Source organism: Aristolochia californica, unplaced genomic scaffold (genome assembly GCF_029961685.1).
Source record: "Aristolochia californica isolate CCGP_79_NKW_82.1479 unplaced genomic scaffold, dmAriCali1.0.hap1 SCAF_13, whole genome shotgun sequence".
Classification (NCBI taxonomy): domain Eukaryota; kingdom Viridiplantae; phylum Streptophyta; class Magnoliopsida; order Piperales; family Aristolochiaceae; genus Aristolochia; species Aristolochia californica.
In genome coordinates this window covers 2,409,560-2,429,983 of record NW_027181804.1, presented here as the reverse complement: position 1 = coordinate 2,429,983, position 20,424 = coordinate 2,409,560, and the positions used below count along the sequence as shown (strand labels likewise).

The 20,424-nt window shown below is 36.7% G+C and overlaps 2 protein-coding genes across 2 annotated transcripts; both read left to right on the top strand.

The window, feature by feature from the left end:
* Window positions 1-280: 280 nt before the first annotated feature.
* On the top strand, window positions 281-2,405 carry LOC137948468 (actin cytoskeleton-regulatory complex protein PAN1-like). The gene has a single exon (XM_068794553.1). It carries the CDS (start codon window positions 363-365, stop codon window positions 2,196-2,198), a length of 1,836 nt encoding a protein of 611 aa, XP_068650654.1. The 5' UTR covers window positions 281-362; the 3' UTR covers window positions 2,199-2,405.
* Window positions 2,406-5,594: 3,189 nt separating this feature from the next.
* LOC137947984 (uncharacterized) lies at window positions 5,595-20,424 on the top strand. The gene is made up of 13 exons (XM_068793865.1): window positions 5,595-5,841; window positions 8,231-8,405; window positions 9,085-9,168; window positions 10,848-11,089; window positions 11,413-11,650; window positions 13,574-13,653; window positions 16,737-16,821; window positions 17,502-17,633; window positions 17,728-17,841; window positions 18,187-18,234; window positions 19,358-19,442; window positions 19,779-19,829; window positions 19,946-20,424. The coding sequence occupies exons 1-13, from the start codon at window positions 5,696-5,698 to the stop codon at window positions 20,032-20,034; spliced, it is 1,569 nt and encodes a 522-aa protein (XP_068649966.1). The 5' UTR covers window positions 5,595-5,695; the 3' UTR covers window positions 20,035-20,424.

Genomic DNA, 20,424 nt, shown 5'->3' with positions numbered 1-20,424 from the left:
TCGGTCACCGGAGCAATTCCCGGACAAGAATACGCACTAGCAGTCAAGACAGTACAGACGCCTAACTCTTCTGATAATCGCTGGCAACTCGGATTTTCTGCTACTTTCTTTTGTCTTTCTTCACTCTTTCGATCCGTAAAAGCAATGCAAGAAACATAAAACAATACCCGTGAAACAAAGCTAACAGACCGACATGGGAATGCTTTGTTTTTTTTCCTTGGAAATTACAAGGTAGAAGCCCAACCTTATAAACAATCATTGCCCCCGCTTTGTGCCTCCACATAATAATCTCATTCCGCATATTCGGAAAGAGAAAGATCGCGAGACATTAACGGCGACGACAGCTTCCAAAAAGTTCCAAAATGGAGGCAGATAAAGAGAGGCCCCCGGGGTCGCCGCCCTTTTGGGAGCAGCCGGTGACTCGTCGGCGGGACTTAAGATTGTGGATGTTTGCTGCTTTGTTGGTCTTGATTATTTCCTTTGCTTATTTCTATCTGCTTCCGTTTTTCGCTTTTGCGGCGCGGATCTTTCAACCCAATCACATTAGGAAGAATTGGGATACCTTGAATTTGTTCTTGGTTATTTTCGCGATTGTGTTTGGGTTTTTAAATAGGAATCAGGGCTGCAATGGTGGGTCTGGAGAGGTTGCTTACGCGGCTGCCACCCCGACGGCTGTCGATAACAATGGAGGTTCTGAAGAATCGACACCTCGGTCGGAATCTTGGCGGCGGAGTCCGGTGATTGAGATTCCCAAATGGTTCCAGCAGTATAATTACGGGTACGGGTATAATGTGATGCAGACGACGGAGGGGATGGACGATAGTGTAGGAAGTGGGCGACTGAGGAGGAGTAGCAGTTCGTATCCGGATCTCAGGCAGGACGAGGACTGGGCGACGGAGAGTCGCCGGAGGTTTCATGATGATACAGAGGTGGCCCCTCGGCGGCGATCAGGCCATCGTCGTCGGCAGCATGGTAATCTTAATGAGATCAATGACAGCAAACCCACGGAGACTGAAAGTATTACTTCCGATTTCGGTACCGCTACCGCTGCCGTGACGACGGTTACTCCGCCGGTAGATCATAAAACTGCCGAAGACCCACTTCCCCAGGTGCCGGACGTTTCCCCTCAGAGAAGTCGATTGAGAGAAAGTAGCTCTTATCCCGATTTAAGGCAAGAGGAGGTGAAGATGTCGGAAAACGGACGACTATCTTGGGACGACAGCGAGGTCAGCACCAACAGACGTTCGAAGCATCGCAGGCACCATCGCCGGAGATCATATGGTGGGGATTTCCTCGGTGATCGGGATGTCCCGACGATCTTCGATGATAAGCTCGTCCGTCATCAGTCGGGAAGCATCGCGTCGCCACCGTCGTCCTCGCCTCAACTGCCGAAACCGAAGAGCACTCACAAGTTCGAAGCGCTTTCTCGCGTAGCCAAATCCAAGTCAGAGTCATACGTGAGAGAAGCCAAGAAGAAACCCCCTCCGCCGCCGCCGCCGCCTCCTCGTCCGAGATTCGATCAAAAGAAATCCGACAAGAAAAGAACACGTGGAGCTGCGAAAGACATCGCCACGGTATTGGCTTCCTTCTACAATCAGAAGAAACACAAGAACAGAATTACTAGTTCTTCTTCAATATCAGACGAGGTACCAAATGCAGGCTCGTACCCCCCACCACCGCCACCGCCGCCGCCACCACCACCTCCGACTTCTGTTTTTCACAATTGGTTCTCGCAAAAGAAAGTGCTCAAAACAAAGAAAAGCCTTGCAGTCAAAACCTCAGCTCCGCCGCCACCTCCCCAGCCGCCGAGAAACGTGGCACCCGGGCCAGAGTTCGCGAGAAGTGGACATTTCGATCACCTAATGGCAGAAGATTATCTGAGCAGCGGTAGCCAGTCGCCTCTGGTACCGGTGGCGCCGCCGCCGCCGCCGCCGTTCCAGATGAAAGATATGAGATTCAAGCTAAAGGGCGACTTCGTGCGGGTTCGGAGCCTTCTCGGGGACGTTTCGCATTCGGAAGCGGGAGATATTTCGGACACAGAGTTCGCGGAAGAGCGTGACGTATCGATGTTCTGCCCGAGTCCGAGCGTCGATTCGAAGGCCGACACGTTCATTGCCCGGTTCCGGGCGGGTCTGAAGCTGGAGAAGCTGAATTCTCTTAGACAGAAGGAGGCCGGACCGGGTTCAATCCCGAGTTAGAGATCTGTCTGCTATATCAGCAGTTTAAAAAGACAAAGTGCCACGTGTACAGTGAGGTCAGAGTGGTGGGGCACCATTAACCACAGGAAGACCGAGCCCACATTTTTACAGGATATTATGGTTTATAATTATTTTCTAATTTTTGAGTTTTTGGGTTTGATTCATGATTGTCACTTTTTCTTTATTTATTTTTTGAATACGTGAAGAGATGAGTAATTTTATTTTTTAATAAATCTTATTAGAAAAATAAAAAAAAATCGTTTATTATTTTTTGTAAAATAATATTTGTTCTTGTACTTGGCTGTATTTTCCTATATAGATTCGTTTTAAAAAAAAACCTGGGCCGAGGCCAGGTGAGAACCGGCATCGCATCATTGTCGCACATGTTGGGGCCAGACGGTTTTTTCCCACGCGTTTACTCAAACGTGTGGCTCTTAGTTTTTTTTTTTATTATTATTATTATTTTCTAATGGAGCGGTACCCGCGGCGGAGGATTAAAATTATTTAATTAATTTTAAATAATAGTACTTTAGTAGAGGATTAGGTAGGGGCGTCAGCCTCCGCAAGTCATAGTGCCTCTCACCTTTGACTAATGGTATTTAAACATAAATTTTATCCATGGAATGCTAGCCGTTGGATTCACCTGATTATCGCGTTCGACCGGGCCCACACGTGATGGATTCGGCGTAGAAGGATTCTGGTTGACCACGAGTTTGTCAAAACCAAATAGTAATTAAAGGTGTGTTTCACGTGTTTTTTTTTTTTTTTTTAGGAATTCTGTTAACAGACGTCGGACTTCAGTTCAAGTTCTGGTCCAATGTTGACGACATTTGTAAGAACCGGATTAGACATGATGGCAAAAATCTATGTTATTTAGAAAATATTATATTTATTATTTATTATATTAATTATTTTTTATTATTATATTAAATTAGTGATTTAAGAGTGATAATTAAAATATTATTAAAGTAACAATTTGATCAAGTATTTTTTGTTTAATTATTCTAATTTATAATTAATTAAAGTAATAAAATTAATTTTTTAAAATACATTATTAATTTATATTACATAAAAATCCCTTCAAATACATTAGCATTCTTTGATCAACCTCAAGGTGAACCTTATGTGAGTCTTTTCATGAATTGGCTTATCACGGTGTAGAGTGGCATAGATTATTTTTCCAACTAACCTAATAAATAGAGTTTGATCCTCGAGTTCTTCATGGTGCTCATCGTGAAAGTCATTTCTAACTTTTATGGGTGTGTCTACAAACTTTGCACCTAGTAAACTATACTTTTGTAGCATGTAAGGGACATACTTTCTCTGTGTTACCACAATATTAGTCTTACTTCTTGCAACCTTTTATCCCAAAAAAGTATTTCAAGGAACCCAAATCCTTTTTTTGGAATTGTTTAGTCGGTTTTTATTTTACTTCGTCAATTCCTTGAATATCACTTATTGATAAAATAATATCATCAATACATACAATAAGAACTACAATCCCAACTAATATCTTATTGAGAAATAATGAATGATCATAATGACTCGCGAGAAATCGAAGGATAGTTCGTTTAAGCCCTTTGTTGACCAGGGGCGAGTTGGTAGGGTTGACTGAAGTAGAAAAGTCGAATCACTCTTTACGACTTGACTTGTCCAGTAAAAAATCCAATCCACCTGGCCTACATCGTGAGATACACGTGAAGTCACATTTTCAATAAATTTATTAAATTATATTTAGTTACATAATTTTTAATTTCTATTTATTTGTTGTCATTGTTAGAACTTAATCCTATATAAATTAGGAAGTATTATATAGGTTTTTAACCAACAGGATCAAAGTTTGGTTTGGATTAGTTTAAACCTATTGTTAAACAGGTTAACTCAAAACGAACTCATTGCCCTAGATTATTCATTGGGGTTTAAGTTAACCCTCATAAAATCTTAAAAATAAATGGGTTTAAGTTAACCAACATAAAATCTTAAATATTAAAAAATAAATTATTAAAATATTTTCACTTAAATAAAAAATGTCATGAATTTTAAAAAATATTGATAGATAAGTTGTTTCGAGTAATAAAATTTAAATAATAAAGGGTTGGATGCCAAACAGTTCTTAAATTTTCTAGCAATTAAACCAATACCTAATTATTGCCCTACCTAATAATAATTACGGTGAAAATTATGATATTCGATGTAGTTCATATCCGCTTTTAAAAAAACTTATTTTCTTTAAAATTTTATTTTAAATATTATATTTTATTTTTTATAATCCTTTTTCACATTAGAATATTTCAAATTACACTCTCACCCAATTTCTATGCTCAAGAAACTAACCATCCAGTTATCTATTTCTTTTATGTTATATATAAATTAAAAAAACTAAAGTAAAATAACATATAAAACATTGACATAGAGGGTTTATCTAATACGGAAAACTATTTGGTACGAAATATGCGAAATATTTATCTTTGTTGTCCGATCATGATCGGACGACTGATATACCATTTCGTATATTTTATACCAAATGACTTTTCATATTGGATCAACCATATACACATTATATACTTATATATATCCTTAGAGAAGTTAGTAATTTTTATATAAATTTAAATAAATAAAAATTATATTTGATGCATAAAAATAGCGGCCAATGTGTACCCATGCTACTACCCTTGTTAATGGCAAGTGGCAACCGACTACATGAAGCACATGTATAGGGCCCAATCCTGTCTTCAACATTGAACCTTAAAGAATCCGTGTCACGTGCTGCATTACATCAGCTTAATCGGTAATTCTTAAAAAAATCCACCCCTTGAAATCTTAACAATAGCAAATAAAGAAAAAGCTAAAATAACAGAAATTCAGGTTTTTTCTCTGCCGTCCGATTTCTGAAATACCTGATAGCATAGTGGGCCCTTTTCATAACCAACCAATCACTAAACGAGTATTAAATTAATCGCGAGTGGCTAAAATAAAGATTAATAGAATAATTTATAAAATTAAAATGAAATGGGGCCCACTAGCACTTGCTCGGTTAGGGAATGCGTGAGGGTTGTTGGTGAACAGCTAGGTTTCGCTACATTTCAGCTTGAGGTGCCATAAAATATTTTTTTTTAAATATTAAATATAAATGTTTATAATTATTATAAGTAATTTAATTTATTTTTTGTAAAGAGAAGGAGAGTTTTTTTTTTGTTTTTACCGAATTAAAAAATAAAATAAAAGAAATAAATGATCCTTTGCTGTTAATTTTTTATTCCTCTAATTTAGAGCCTCGTGCAGCTCCCTCTGACCACCTCCAAGTACAGATAGATCGATACACACGGCTTCCGTGTATGCGACCTCCGTAAATAAATCCAAAAGAGAGAAAACGGTAAGGGAGGGAGGAGAGAGAAAGAGGTGATTTTGATCGATTTTAAGCGCAGAGAGAGAGAGAGAGAGAGAGAGAGCTTGGAATCGGTGGAGGGGACGAGGAGAGACGGTGTGAGGAAAGAGAGATGGGGGATCGTGACCCGAATGACAGGGGTGCGCCGGAGGAGACTCTGGGGTCCTCTCTGACTTTGGAGAAGGTTGCCGCTGCTAAGCAGTATATTGAAAACCATTACAAAGCTCAAATGAAGAATATACAGGAAAGGAAGGAACGGTAGGCTCTCGTGATCTTTTTGGTCCTTTTTTCCTATTTTCTGTTTACTAATTTATGGAAATTTTGTGTTTCGGCTTCGTACTTCTCTTTCTCGTGTACCTGCTGCTTTCGGATTGTCTGCGTTGGTGCTATTCCTATTTTTCTCTTCAGTTATGGTTTTTCCCGTCCCGAGGATGTTGATATGATATATTTATGGAAATTTAAGAATTGGAGCTGGTAAATTGTTTTGATCAATGCATACTGGTTCATACGAATTGTGACAAGTGTTGGTTTACTCTGCATTCTCTTATTTTAATTAATTAATTTATTTTGGCCTTCGTATACTTTATTTCGAATTGCATTGTAGTTTTCGTTTCTTGTTTTCGTTGTATTTGCTAGGTGCCGAGTATTCCTTCGATTATGCAACTAGTGGATAGTTGGTTGAAGTTAAAATTACCCTTTTTATGCAATTTATTTTTTTGGAAAATTATTTAACAGAATAGGCGAACAAGTTAGTGTACATATGTAAAATTTGCAGTTTCAGGTTTTCCTTTCAAAATCTACAAATGATAGTTTCCCTTATCACTGCAGCTTCTGTTATCGAGGGACGCTGATATTTTCATAAGTTGAGAAGATCAGTTGATTCCGGACACTTCCTTACAATTCTTTAATAAACATTATTGCGATTGTTGTCTTTAACATATTCCCTAATTTTTAACAAATTCGGCTTATCTCCTTTTTAAAGGTAGATCATGACTTTTGCTATCAAAAAGATTCGGTAACTAGCTTATCTTTGAATAGTTAACAATTAATTATTTTTGAGATATATGTTACTAGAAAGTTTCTCTTTGAAATTCTTGCCTTTCTTTAGAAATTCCAACTATAAGGAAAATAGATAAAAATGATGGAATGCCTTTTCTTTTATAAATTTATGATTTTTCATTAAATTATGATGAAGACTTACGGGAGAAGAGGGAGTGGAGAGTCCTCAACCATTAGTTTGGATGGAGCTTTCAACAATTACCTTTTGTCAACAGACCCTTCTCTTTAGCAAGGGGGTCAGAGATAATAGACCTTAGAGCATGATTACTAGATGCATCTAACATGGAGCAAATGATCTCATCAAAGACCAGCCTTATTCTCTAGGTGGATGTGGGGGGTGGGTGGGAGAATGGTTTTTGCTGAAGCCAGCCAAAGACTAAGGCTGAGTCACCTTCAGTTCCCACTGGATCTGATGTATTGGAGAAGAGCTTTTTCTTCCACAGAGTTACAGGAGCCTGCAGCACCAGAGTAGGCCACAGGACAGTGCCAATGGAGGTCGTGGATCTCCTACCGAGGGTTGCAAATTAAAATTTCAGAAGAGTTTGATCTAAGAGATCCAGTTGGGGGGCAAGCAAAGGAGGGGATGCTGTCGTGGTGGGATTTTGATTTTTATAATTAGAGAGAGATGCCATTTTCTTGATTGTATGTGAGCTTGGTAGAGGGGTATGTAGGCATTTGCTTTCACCAGACTCAGAGTTGGATTGATTGTACAATGCATTCAGTAGCCCTTTCCAATGATCTTGAGGGCCTATTAGAAGTTCTGTTATTTCATTCTTTCTACAGACATCAGGAAGCAGCAGCTATAACTGCCTTCCCAATCAACTTCCTGTTTCGAGAGAGGCCATGAATGATGCGCGTGGGTGAAGCTTGGGATGATAGCAGGAGGGCAAGGGTGTTTTAAAACCAGTGAAACAAAAAATAGCTACCTATCTTGAGAAGTTGTTAACATTAGTTGTTGTTTAAAGTTCTTTCGAATAACTATTTAAAAAAAAAAGTTCTTTCGAATAACTATTTCAAAAAAAAAAGTTCTTTCGAATAACTATTTCAAAAAAAAAAGTTATTTTGAATAAATTTTCATGCATATGACAAAGAATCAGAATATATTTATCACTTTATTCTTCTTTTAAGGAGATCTGCTGAATGCCTTGGTATTTGCATAATGAAGTGAGATCGCCTGTTAGGGAAGGATTCATTAGAGATTCTTTCTTCTTGACTTGTGGAATTTCCTATTATGGCTTTTACCCTCCTGCAGTTTTTGTCCTTTTCATTTATCTTCTTTATCTTTTTAATATTGTAGCGTCTAAGTTTCCTTATATGTAAAGTTTCTTCTGTTCTAGCAAGAAGTCCTCTGCAAAGTTTGTGGACTTAAATATAACCGAATTTTTTAGAACTTAAAGGTCAATATTATACGGCTTATGCTTGTTGGAGCCTTGTCCAGTGCACATACACAGGCTTTGCTTAATCAAGATTCCCATCTTTCAAAATAATTAAAAAAAGATATTTGGTACATGATTAATTAGACAATCCTGGTTCCTACCTTCACTCTTTCTCTGTTTAACATTCTTGAACCATTTCATATTTCTTGTAGGCGTTGGATTCTTGAGAGACAACTAGCTTCTTCAGATGTGTCTCAAGAGGAGCAGATGAATCTCATCAAGGATCTGGAGCGGAAGGAAACTGAGTTTATAAGACTTAAAAGGCACAAGATTTGTGTTGATGATTTTGAACTATTGACTATTATTGGAAGAGGAGCTTTTGGAGAGGTCAGATTACAGTTCATTGTTTTTTTTTGTCAAGTGCATGTGTGTGTGTGTGTGAGAGGGTGAGAGATGACAGTGTTGGGAGAAGCTCTTAAGAAGTGATTTTCTGGTCTGTACCGGCTCTTTGATGTGACATGATTTTCCTGTACAGCTCTTGGCTTCTGACATGAAAATCTGTTTTACTGAGGCCTTTGACATGTAAACGTGCCCTCTGCTACCATGTTTTACCTTTTTTGTTTTTTTGAAAACCTTTAGACCACTACATTAACTTATTAGTGACCTGGGGTTTTCCTATTTCCTTCCTGCCCCATCCCTTGACGGGGTTGTTTCTCCTTAAGCCTTTTCGGAAGGAATCCACTGCCATCTCTCTGAGATGGCTTATGGTGTCACTGAAAAAGATTAGCACATCTAAATTTATGTTTGTTTGTGAAAAAGGAAAAAAGGACTTTTTCTCAGAGTTTCAATATTCTAGTATATGTGATGTGGCTAATGGACAGCTATAGAGCATCTATCTTTGTTCAGGACAGTATCATCTCAGTTTAGCCTTGACAAAATGTTGATCATATATCCTTCCTATCATTGTTTTGATGCCTTTATTCACTTGCTTCTCTGTTTTTTTTTTTTTTTTTGAGGCTCTTGTTAGCAGTCTTTCTAAGCTGCTTATTGTTTGTTTTCTACACAGGTTAGGCTTTGTCGTGATAAGTCCTCTGGCAATATCTATGCTATGAAAAAATTAAAAAAAATGGAAATGGTTAGCCGGGGCCAGGTAACATCTTTTGCTTCCACCTCCTCTTTAGTATACAAGTTATCTTTGTTTTCATCTGTTTCGAGTGGCTTGATACTATGCTTTTTTTTCCTCTCTTCATTTAGATAGACGATTTTCTCTACATCAAAAGGGGATTTTTATTATTCATATTTTCAAAAAATAAGTTTTTTTTTTGAAAAGTGAATGAAATTTTATTATGCACGAGTGAAAAAACAGAGAGCCCCCACAATAGAAAGGGGAGACTAAAGAATGCACGCAAAAGAGGATTTACTATTCTTATTTTGTTCTTTAAATTGACGTAGCTTCTTGATGTTGACAAAGTCAAATCACAAAACTTGCTTTGATACCATATTGAAATTTTAGCAGAGGAAAATAATTCATTAATGGTGTATGTTGAGTACATTAGGTCTCCACATATTATAGATGAAACACCTATAATTAGAGTATAATTAAATTATCTATGTTCCAGTTACACCCAAAATAAAATTCTTAGTTACAACGAAAGTAAACAACTATTTAAAAAAAAAAAACGAAAGTAAACAACTAAAATAAAAAAACTTATAGAAGTGAAAGACTTCATAATTGAAACACTCTTTTTGTGGTACTTCCTCCCATGAGACTCTTTTAAGACTCTATCATGTTGATTCTTTTGTTATGGGACTTTTTCCATGTTGGTTCAATGCCACCCCTAATTGCAAGGGAATCCCCCATGTCATATAATGTAATTTGGTTCGTTTTGTTGGAACAAAATCCCTCCTTTCTCAAAAAAAAAAAAAAAAAGTTGGACCAACCAATTTTTTTAGTGTGCCCTAGAAGAAGAGAAGGGGGGGGGGGGGGAGGAGAAATGAAACTATTAAAATATAAGTTCAGGGATATTTTGGTCATTTCCTATATTTTGCATATTACCTATTTTTCGGAAGAACTGTTTACAACACTATTTCCTCTTTTAGCCATTGATATATAAGCAAAAAAGTAACATATTGTTTAGAGATGCTTGGATACATGAAAATTAGATTAGAATCTTATAACTTGAAAGATAAAAATTTAGAGGGTTGGACACCCAAAGGGTTCACAGAATTAACTATCTCATGTTTTTTCTTTTTAAAAAGTCTGAAATAAAGTATATAAGAAGACATGTATACCTTTTACAATATAAGGAATTTATTAAAGTACATTTGTCTTATTTATGCATGAGTCTTATTTGATGCAATATTTTTTTTTTTTTTTTGAAATGGTACTGAATTTTATTAAAACAATAGCTCAAACAAGCAGATTACAAGGGAGGGAAGCCTTCCCAAACAATGAGAGATTGTTGGGAGGTTCCAAATAATATTTTATGCAATATTTACTGAAAAAGACACAAACATTTTTTTTTCTTTGAGCTTTAAGGTTCTCTCTCTCTCTCTCTCTCTCTCTCTCTCTCTCTCTCTCTCTCTCATTATTCTCCCCCAAAAACGCGAGTGATACTCTCCAATGTTGGCTAGAGTAACAGATCCCTTGTTTTTCATTATTTACATTAGGGATATTTGATTCCCATGTTTCTGAAACATAATTAATCTCTTAACCTATTCTTTTCACTTGATACTTTTTGGTTTGTGAAAGAATGTACAGATTACTTCTTTGCATTTATCTGTTTGTACTTTTCATAGATTTACTTACAAATAGACTTTTCACAATAGGTTGAACATGTTAGAGCTGAAAGGAATCTGCTAGCGGAAGTTGCTAGTCACTGCATTGTGAAATTGTACTACTCATTTCAAGATGTGGATTACTTGTATTTGATAATGGAATATCTCCCCGGGGGTGATATGATGACTCTTCTGATAAGAGAAGACACCTTGACTGAGAACGTGGCTAGATTTTACATTGCCCAAAGTGTCTTGGCCATAGAATCAATCCACAAGCATAACTACATTCACAGGTAATTGTTTGGTCCAACTTTAATTGGTCGGTGGATGGTTTTGTTCTGGGATTGGACTATGATCTTTATTATCCATCTAAGTTGGCCACTTTTAATGAGCAATATGCTGAACATGTACCGCTTTTTTCATTTAAAAAATGTCATTTTTTTTAATGAAAAAAGAAGAAGTGATTTTGATTTCTAGAATAGTTCTATACTGATCCCAGGGAAGTACTATCTAACTGCTCTAAGTGGATCAATCATATGAAGGACATGTGCTCACATTTTGGTTTACGAGAAGAAAACTGCCTTTCTTACAGTTGCATATGACCATGTCTTTGTAGAGATATTAAACCTGACAACCTTCTATTGGACAAAAACGGTCACATGAAGCTCTCGGATTTTGGTCTCTGCAAGCCTCTTGATTGTAGAACCCTCTCTGTTCTCAAGGAGGATGAACCAATGAGTGAAGACGACCTCAGGGAATCAATGGATGTGGACGGATGCTTCCCAGAAAATGGTAGTAGGTGGAAAAGCAACCAAGAACAACTTCAACACTGGCAAATGAACAGAAGGAAACTGGTATTAATTCATCTTTAGTGTCATATGAGCTATTCTGCTTCTTTACTCTCTTTTCCTTCTGTATCCTTTTCTTATTTTTTGAGAATACCCTTCTTTGTTATTGCTAATTTGTTTTTCAATGGTTCTTTAGTTTTCATTTAACAGAAAAGACTACTGACCTCCCTTGTAGGTTTAACTCCTTGTCTCAGTAGCCACATGCTGTATTTAGGTGTCTCAAGAAAAAAAATAGTGAAAATAAGAAAGCTTGTTTATATACAATATTGAGAAAATAAAAAAAAAGCACTTGTCCTCCATTAAAAAAAAAAAATCTTTATTTGGGGGCTGACTTGGACTCCACTTTTATTTCATGTTGAAACTATATTAACTACACTAGATACCATAGTTGTGCTATATCCTTAATAGAACAAAAAGCTTTATGCAGTTTTTCTCTTTCATACATGTAAAGTAATGAAGAAAGGAGGTATGAGAGAGAGGAGAAGATATATGGAATGAGGAGAAAGGTTTGAGAAGAGTGAGAGCTGCTCTCGATGGGGAAAAACTTCAGCCCATCTGTCTTTTATTCACTTAAGTGAATAGGGAAAAGACCTCCCTACCCCTCATACATGAATTCTCCTTATATTTCCATAATTACATGTCCAAACACTGTGAAACTTGGACCCTAGACCAATGTACACATACTGAATCTAATGATACTCTCTCTGAAATACAGACTCAGTAAAATGACCAAACTACCCTTCACATTATAATTAACAATACATTTTGAAGGCCATAAGTAAATCAATTCTCATGTGTTATATGAGTCTCACAAGTGGAGAAACTTTCTACTTTTCACATTAACATGCAAAATTACTAATCTCTCTTTTTCATAAGGGCACCTAATTTATCAAATATAAAGTTTTCCCATGCCATTATGTTTTTAAATTTTTAAAATTTTTTATTGTCACTTTTTGAGCCTTCAGAAGGTCATATCTCAAAGGTAAAATTCTGTTGTTCCAAAGTTGTGGTCCTGGTTTGAAGATCTTGTTACCTACTCAAAGGGAGGCAGTATTGCATTTATTACTGAAATGCTTTTCTTTTCCTCTTCCTAAATAAATGATGAAGCTTGTTAAAAAGTGAAGTAGAAAATGACTCTCAAAAGAGCATGCAAACTAGATGAGGTTGACAAGAGGAAGGCATTATAATAACAATGAGCTACATGATCAAAATTACAAGGGAGGAAGTGTCATCTACAAGCTCATGACAGTCATCTTTTATGTAGTCCAAAAGTTCCCGGCAGCTTGTTACATACCTTGGAATATGAAGCATTGCACATTCTGGCCCTGCATAGGTCTAGGTGGCAAGGGAACCTATCAGCTCTATGAACTTCCAGCTGCAGATCCCTCTTGAGTAGCTTTATCATACGAATACAAACCTTACTTTAAAAGCTTCAGTTGAGTCCATCCCTCTTGTAGGACTAGATTCATACCGGGAGGGGTGACTAACATGCAGAAAAAAATATTGCTGCTAGGTCTTAGGAAGGCCACAAATTCTCCAAAGACAGCCCAACCGTCTGTCAGTGTGTCCTTTTCTGTTCCATTCTCTCTCACTCTCTCTCCCTCCTTCTCTCTTTTTTATATGTGCTAGAAGTTGTAAATATGAACTTCATTATGTGCATGCACACAATCATAAATAGGTGAAGAGAGGAACTGGTGAGGTTGTTTTTAGCACTTTTGTTCTGGTTGTCAAAATAAACTGTTGCCTTGGAAACCATAACCAACTTTCTGTTAGTTCATGGTTTTGAAGCTTCCATTATAGCTCCCATCCTTGGAGCTTGGATATTTCTTTATCCATTGAAGGTTATAAATTCACTTATCACATGTTTCGTTTTTTTATCATAAAAAAGTTCTCTTGGCATATAACAAACTATCAGTTCTCATTTTCCAGGCATTTTCTACAGTTGGCACACCGGACTATATTGCTCCAGAAGTCTTATTAAAGAAAGGATATGGTGTGGAATGTGACTGGTATATTTATTTTTATGGTTTGAACTAATTGTTAATTAGTTAATTGATTTATTTATTGTTTGTCACAATGTGATGATGTGTGAAAGAAAGGATAAGAGTATATGTTTAGAGGCTCTACATGGGTCTTGAAGTCAAAGCACAAAGGGGCTGCCTTGGGGGAAAAAATTGCAATAAAGAACCATATTGAAAGAGTTTCAGTGTTCCTCCAAAAGAAAATTGAAAGATTGAAGGGATACTTCTTTCCTTAGTTGACCAAGAAATAAGCTGCTGAATTGGTATCATGAGGCACATGACACCTGCTCACAGACAATGAATTTTTTTTGCTGAGATAGGTGTAATACTTCCATTGCTTTAAGAAGCTAGGATCCGTAGCTAAGAGTACATAACTAGAGCACATTCAGGGTAGATAGGGAATGCCCCAGAGGCTACAGTGGAAGTATGCTGCCAACCACAATGCACTGTTGGGAAACTCCCTTTTTGTCTAACTGGTAAACTGTTTACTGATTTATAGCTTGATACTTCCACCCCCTTGACATGAGGACTCTAAGATTGGAAGTTTTACACTTGACTTCACGTAATACCTCTTCTAACATAATAACTCTCTAGCTTCCGACTTAACTATGACTAAACCAGGTACTTTTAGACCTATGAAGGACATATTGCATTGTGTAAAATAACAAAAATACCCGTAACACCATATTTTATAACTCTTCCCTTCAAGTTAGAGTGTAAATGTCAAAAAGCTCCAACTTGTTACAAATGTTAATAAACTCATGTTTTCCAAGAGCATTTATGAAGATATCTCCAAGTTGATCTAAAACTTTCATAACGGGTTACAATGTTTCACCCATTAGAACATCTAGAACAAAATGGCAGACCCCAATGTGTTTTGATCTTTTGTGGAACACCAGATTACTTGCAATAAATTTCAGTCTTCATAACCATAGGATCTTTAATTTCAAGCTGAACTCTTCAAGCATCAATTTCGCCCACAAAAATTTACTTGCTGTGTGTGCCTTAATCCTGTATTCAGGCTATATACCATATCAAGCTACCTTATTTTGCTTCTTACCTTTCCAACTGACAAAATTACCTCCTCCTAAAGTACAATACCCCATGGTTGACTTCCTTCCCCTTTTCCAACCCTAAACCTACCACTCTACAAAAGTTTTGAAACGATGGACCTTTCTCTGACATGGAACTCATTAAACGTCTTTTGATGGTCCAACAGACATTAAATGTATATGTAGAACCTTGAACAGCTAATGGTGTGTGGTTAGTTTTTTTTTTTTTTTTTAAATGATGTGTGGTTAGGTTAAGGAGCTCTGTAAGGCATGCACTTCTTTGATATAATTTCTCTTACTACTGTTAGAATGTCTTGTTCCTGATTGAGAAGCATTCCCTGCTAGTTTATTCTTTATACTTTGTAAACTTTGTTAAGAATATCTGCTAGTGTTATGATTTGATTCTTGCCTTCATTCTTTGTCTGCAAATATTGCGTATTGGTTGTTCTTGTACCAAAAAATTCTTTTTAAGAGGACATACTAATGTATGCAAACAGTGCTGGTTTGCTTTGAGGGCAGCCTTCACAAAATTATGGCTTCTCTGAAGGAAGTGAGGTTACTAAAAATAGGTGGTAAAGGTGTGGTTTCCTCACTTCTAGTAGCCGTCTTAATGCTCTAAGTACATGTCTTCACTTATTAACACATCAGTGTTTAGATGTTGATTATTATTTACTGACTTAAGGTACTTAAGTTTATGTTTTTCTGAAAAATGAGAAATTCATTAAATAGAGAAAGAATGTACAACAAGGAAGTGGGCAAGGCAGCTAATATACAAATCTATAAAGAAAAAAAAAAGCTAATAAACATCGAAAGGAAAGGAATCTGCAACTGAAAGACCAAAAAGATCTTCTCCATGTCTTGCTAACTAATCGGCCATCAAATTTGCACTATACACTTTATGAACCCACTGAATGTCACGATGCAGACATTACTCCATAAACTTGTCATGAATATGAAGGAACCTCCAAGTACCATGAAATAGTCACAGATGAATCACCTTCAATAACTAAGGGAACTGAAAACTTCTGAGGAAAGACCATCTCACCACATAGAAGGGCTTGAAGTTCAGCCTCAATCGAATCACAGCAATGCAATAACACAGAGTACAACACCAGAGTGACATTTAACAATACACCTGCTCCCAATGGGGCCGGATTACCTCTTGAACTCCCATTAAAATTGAACTTCATGTAACCCCTCAGAGGGCAAAACTGAGGAACAATGGCAGTGCGAGAGTTAGAAGTAGCTATATCTTGCCAATGCATTTTGAACAAAACTTGTAAAACACTGAAGACCAGAAAATTTTCTAACTCAAAATTGTATGTAATAGACAATTCTCTCAATCACCCCTCCTAAATGACACTGCCTGTTATTGAATGTCTGATTATTCCTTTCCTTCCAAATAGCCCAAATAGTTGCTGCAGTGGTGACTTGCCATAAAACCCTGACCTGGGAGGACAAAGGTCTTGTTAAAAAATTACACCATAAAGTCATGAAAATGCATTGAAAACCCAAATTTACTTGATAAAGCAACCCAAACTGAAAAACAAATAGACAATGACTGGAAGCAAAAGATGCTTTAGAATTAGTTCGACATATGTTTTTCTTGTAAAGATGGTTGATGATTTGCTCCATTTATTTTTCTTACACATGAGAGATGGACATGTGATATTTATTTTCATGCCATTTGATTGTCTTGTCTTGTAGCAGTTCAACAGGGGCTGTTTCTACTGTTAATTTTTGGGGCATAAAATGCTTTTTTTGAGAAAAAGTAAATTTTATTCAAGGCAAGCCAAGAACAAAACACAAACAAAACCCTAGGTCAGCAATGGAGCATGCTAGATACAATGAACGATTGTAGAGAGGCTCCTTGCTTGGCTAGGGAATCAACAACAAAATTAGCAGACCTAGGAATATGAGTCCAGGAACAATTCAACAAAATGTTTTTCACACCTTGTCGTGTATGTTAAACTATGGCATTCTTGTTATGTTTTTTATGACATCTGGCAATACTTGCAGGTGGTCCCTTGGAGCCATAATGTATGAAATGCTTGTAGGTTACCCGCCATTTTATTCTGATGACCCAATAACTACATGTAGAAAGGTCAGCATCCTCAACAAACTGAGTTTTGAGTTTTGTGTTTGCTGGACCTGTTTTTTCATTTTTTTTCTCAAATAATGTGTTTATTATTTTATTTGTTCAGAAAATTTATTTTTATATGACGAGAAAAAGAATTCTCTTTGTGATCTCCAGAAACCTTTTTCTTGCGTCTCAAATTTTTTGTACCTTGTTCATTCAAAGACATAAAATAAAATTGTCTGCAGCGGTTCTAGTATTGCAAGTATCATTAATGTTATTATCGATATTATTATTTCAAATGATGAATCCCATACCCTGGTGTGGCTTGAACCCGAGCCTCACAGTAGAACCCACTGCCATGTGGCCATTGGGCCAAGGACTCAATCCTTCGTTAATAATTTGATAGGGTTTGTGATTGTTATCTTTAATTGTTTCATAATTTGCAACAAAAAAAAATGTTTCGTAATTTGCAATATCAATGACATGCACTAAATTTGCTGAGTGATTGTTCTTTTATGTGATGTGTATTCTTATCCTCACCAAATATCTATCTGGATTTTTTCTCTTAAACGATGCAGTCCTATTTAACTGATATGTTCCTTGATGCTTCAATATTATAGCCTAATTTATTTTTATGGCTCATTTTGTACTTTTTCTTAAAAATTTGTTAATATCTACTTTCTAACTCAATTTATGCTGGCCAGATTGTTCATTGGAAAACTCACCTGAAGTTTCCAGAAGAGTCACGGTTGACACCTGAGGCAAAGGATCTTATCTGCCGCTTGTTATGTGATGTTGACCATAGGCTAGGTACTGGCGGGGCAGCGGAGATAAAAGTATGGCTTTGATTATTATATTATTATTGTTATTTTTCACCCTCCTTGCTGTCATTATGAATCTCATGAAACTTAAATGATGTGTTTCAATCAGGCTCACCCTTGGTTCAAAGATGTCGTGTGGGACAATCTGTATGAAATCGAGGCAGCATTTAAGCCAGAAGTTAATGGGGAGTTAGATACACAAAACTTTTTGAAGTTTGATGATGTATGGGTGATCTTATTTTTTTCATAGATCTTTTGTTTGCCTGTACCCAGCATGCATTTTGAAAGTTGAATTCATTGTTTGAGTGTTCATCCATTCTGGAAACTACTGAGTCAAAATTTGCAAGTCCATCTTGTGTAACCCCAGTATTCTTAGGGTTCAAATTAGATCTCACTCACCATACATATATCCATATAATAGAATTTCCAACTCAATAGAATTATAGGGTTCCTATTTTGGATCCTTTATTTCAAGATTCAACTAAGTACTCTGAACAAAAGACGAATTTTCTGTAATGAATGCCTTACTGCCTGCTGTTTACTTGTGCATGTGTTTGCAAATGTGTAGGTGGATCCTCCAGCACCTGCAAGAACAGGTTCAGGACCTACAAGGAAGGTAACAAGTCAAATTACTTAATTTTGATGCGTTGTGTTTTTCCTGAAAATTTTCAATGTCAAATTTTATACTTGTTCAGTGAGGGCGAGAAAGCGGTTAAGCTGCTCTGGGAATTCCAACTAAAATATGTTTAAGACTTCTACATTCTGTAACTTTTTTAAACTTACTGTTATTCAGTTTGGATACGTTTAATGACTTGTTGGAACATTTGAATTTTGCTCTATGTGGGTCAAACATTGAGACCACATATTTTAGTTAAGTCCCTGAGTTTATATATTTGACTTCTGGTTGGTTCATATGTGCTACACTTGAGCCTTACCTGGAATAATATGCTTATGTCGAAAGTTTCATTCACTTCTTCACAAAAAAAGTCGTGAATAAACCTCTTTTCCTTCTCATGGTTCTCTGACTCGGTGAATTGCTTGCCTGGGGGGAGGGAGAAGGTGGAATTGCCCTTTTTGTTTTGAGTGATTCCCTCCTGAATCTGCCTGAGTGCTTGTCTTGCACTCGGCTGACCTGACATGACTCGTACCAGTCCGATTTGGATTTCCAGGTGATTGAGTTGGTTCCCGAGTCCAAGTTGGAAAACCATGTTCCTTATTCATTATGGTCATGACTTCTGTAGTTTGGATTAAATTCGATTAGTCTATTGAGGCATTGAATATCTAATCTCACATATTTTCAACTACACATTTTTCATTTTTGTACTTAAATGTGCATAATTATATATTTTTTAAATTCGATGTGCTAGTATGCTAAGCTGCCCTTCCTATTTAAAAGGGATTTGGCCACAGCATTGGTCATAGCCCAGATTTTGATTGTCATTTTCTTGCATACGTAAATGCTTCCTCGTGGTTTGTTCTCATATTTGGGCAGTTGAGGTTCAGAGGCCTAGTTATATCTTTCAGCTTTTGTGTACTTCATTTGTGGAGCTGATCTAACAATTCCCTGGCAGGAAGGATATCGTTTTCCCTTTTTTCTTTTTTTTTTCTGAAGGTGCATAAGATATTGTTTTTCTCCTGAAAAGTTTTACATTCTAAATGGGCAATTTGATTTCTCCTGCTTTGTTTTTTGTTGGAATCAGAAAACATCTGATTGGTTTTTGTTTAAAATTTCTATGTAGATGTTGTTAACTCCCAAGGATTTAAGTTTTGTTGGCTATACTTACAAGAATTTTGATGCTCTCAAAGGACTACATCAATCTTACGGTATGGACATGTTAAATTATTTATCTTTGTTCTGCGGATTTTACCTTTTATAAAATTAATATTTTGTACATTATCTACCTTCTTCTTCGTTTTATTGGTTCTTTGTGCAGTTTGCAAGGTTTTATTGCTATTAGGATAGAAAGGGTTTGCTACTACCATACTGTGCAAAAAAATAAAACTGATGAACAAAGTCAGGAAAATAAATTTGAGATAATTTACCTTTGGTGGTGATTAGTGTCATCACTGTGGGCCCAGTTTTTTTTATATAATGAAAATATTTTTGGTAAAAAGATGTGTATGATGCCTTGTTAATGATGAATTTCTGTTTTCCTTTAGAAATGAAGAGGAGCTCCTCACCTAAACGTCCATCGATCGACTCTATATTTGGTAAGTTGGTTTATCAAAATATATCATTTCAGCATGGTGTGGATGGTGATTTATATATCCAGAGGTAGCTCTATGCTGCAGTCTTGTATTGATTGAAACCCACCTTAATTGCTCAGGTGGTTCCCCTGAAGAGTACTCCGGAAAATCTACTTTGGAGGAGACAGATACCCAAATGGTTATATCAAGTGAGGCTATGTCACCATAATGGGATGGGGCTCTCCTTGAAGGCATATAATATTGTTAAGACTTGATATGGGTACGGGCATGACCTGCTTATTTTCAGTCAGGTTGTGGAAATGCCCTCTAATTTAAGTGTACAGACAGTGGAAGGACATTTACAGGAAAAACAATTGGGTCAAGGAGCTTGTAGTAGTGGTGAATCGAAGGGGTTAGAGACTGAACTGAAGTTGTATCATGGTTGCCCAGGTTGGCGAAGTGGTAAACACCTTTGCCTTCTCTTGTGGCAGTTTCTTTTTTGATTACTTGACTCACAAATTAACCAGTGGATATATATATTGTTGTGTTTTTAGACAGACAAATCTGTTTTGGGGCTTTAGCCATGTTTGGGTATGATAAAGAAAGTGTAGAAACCTTA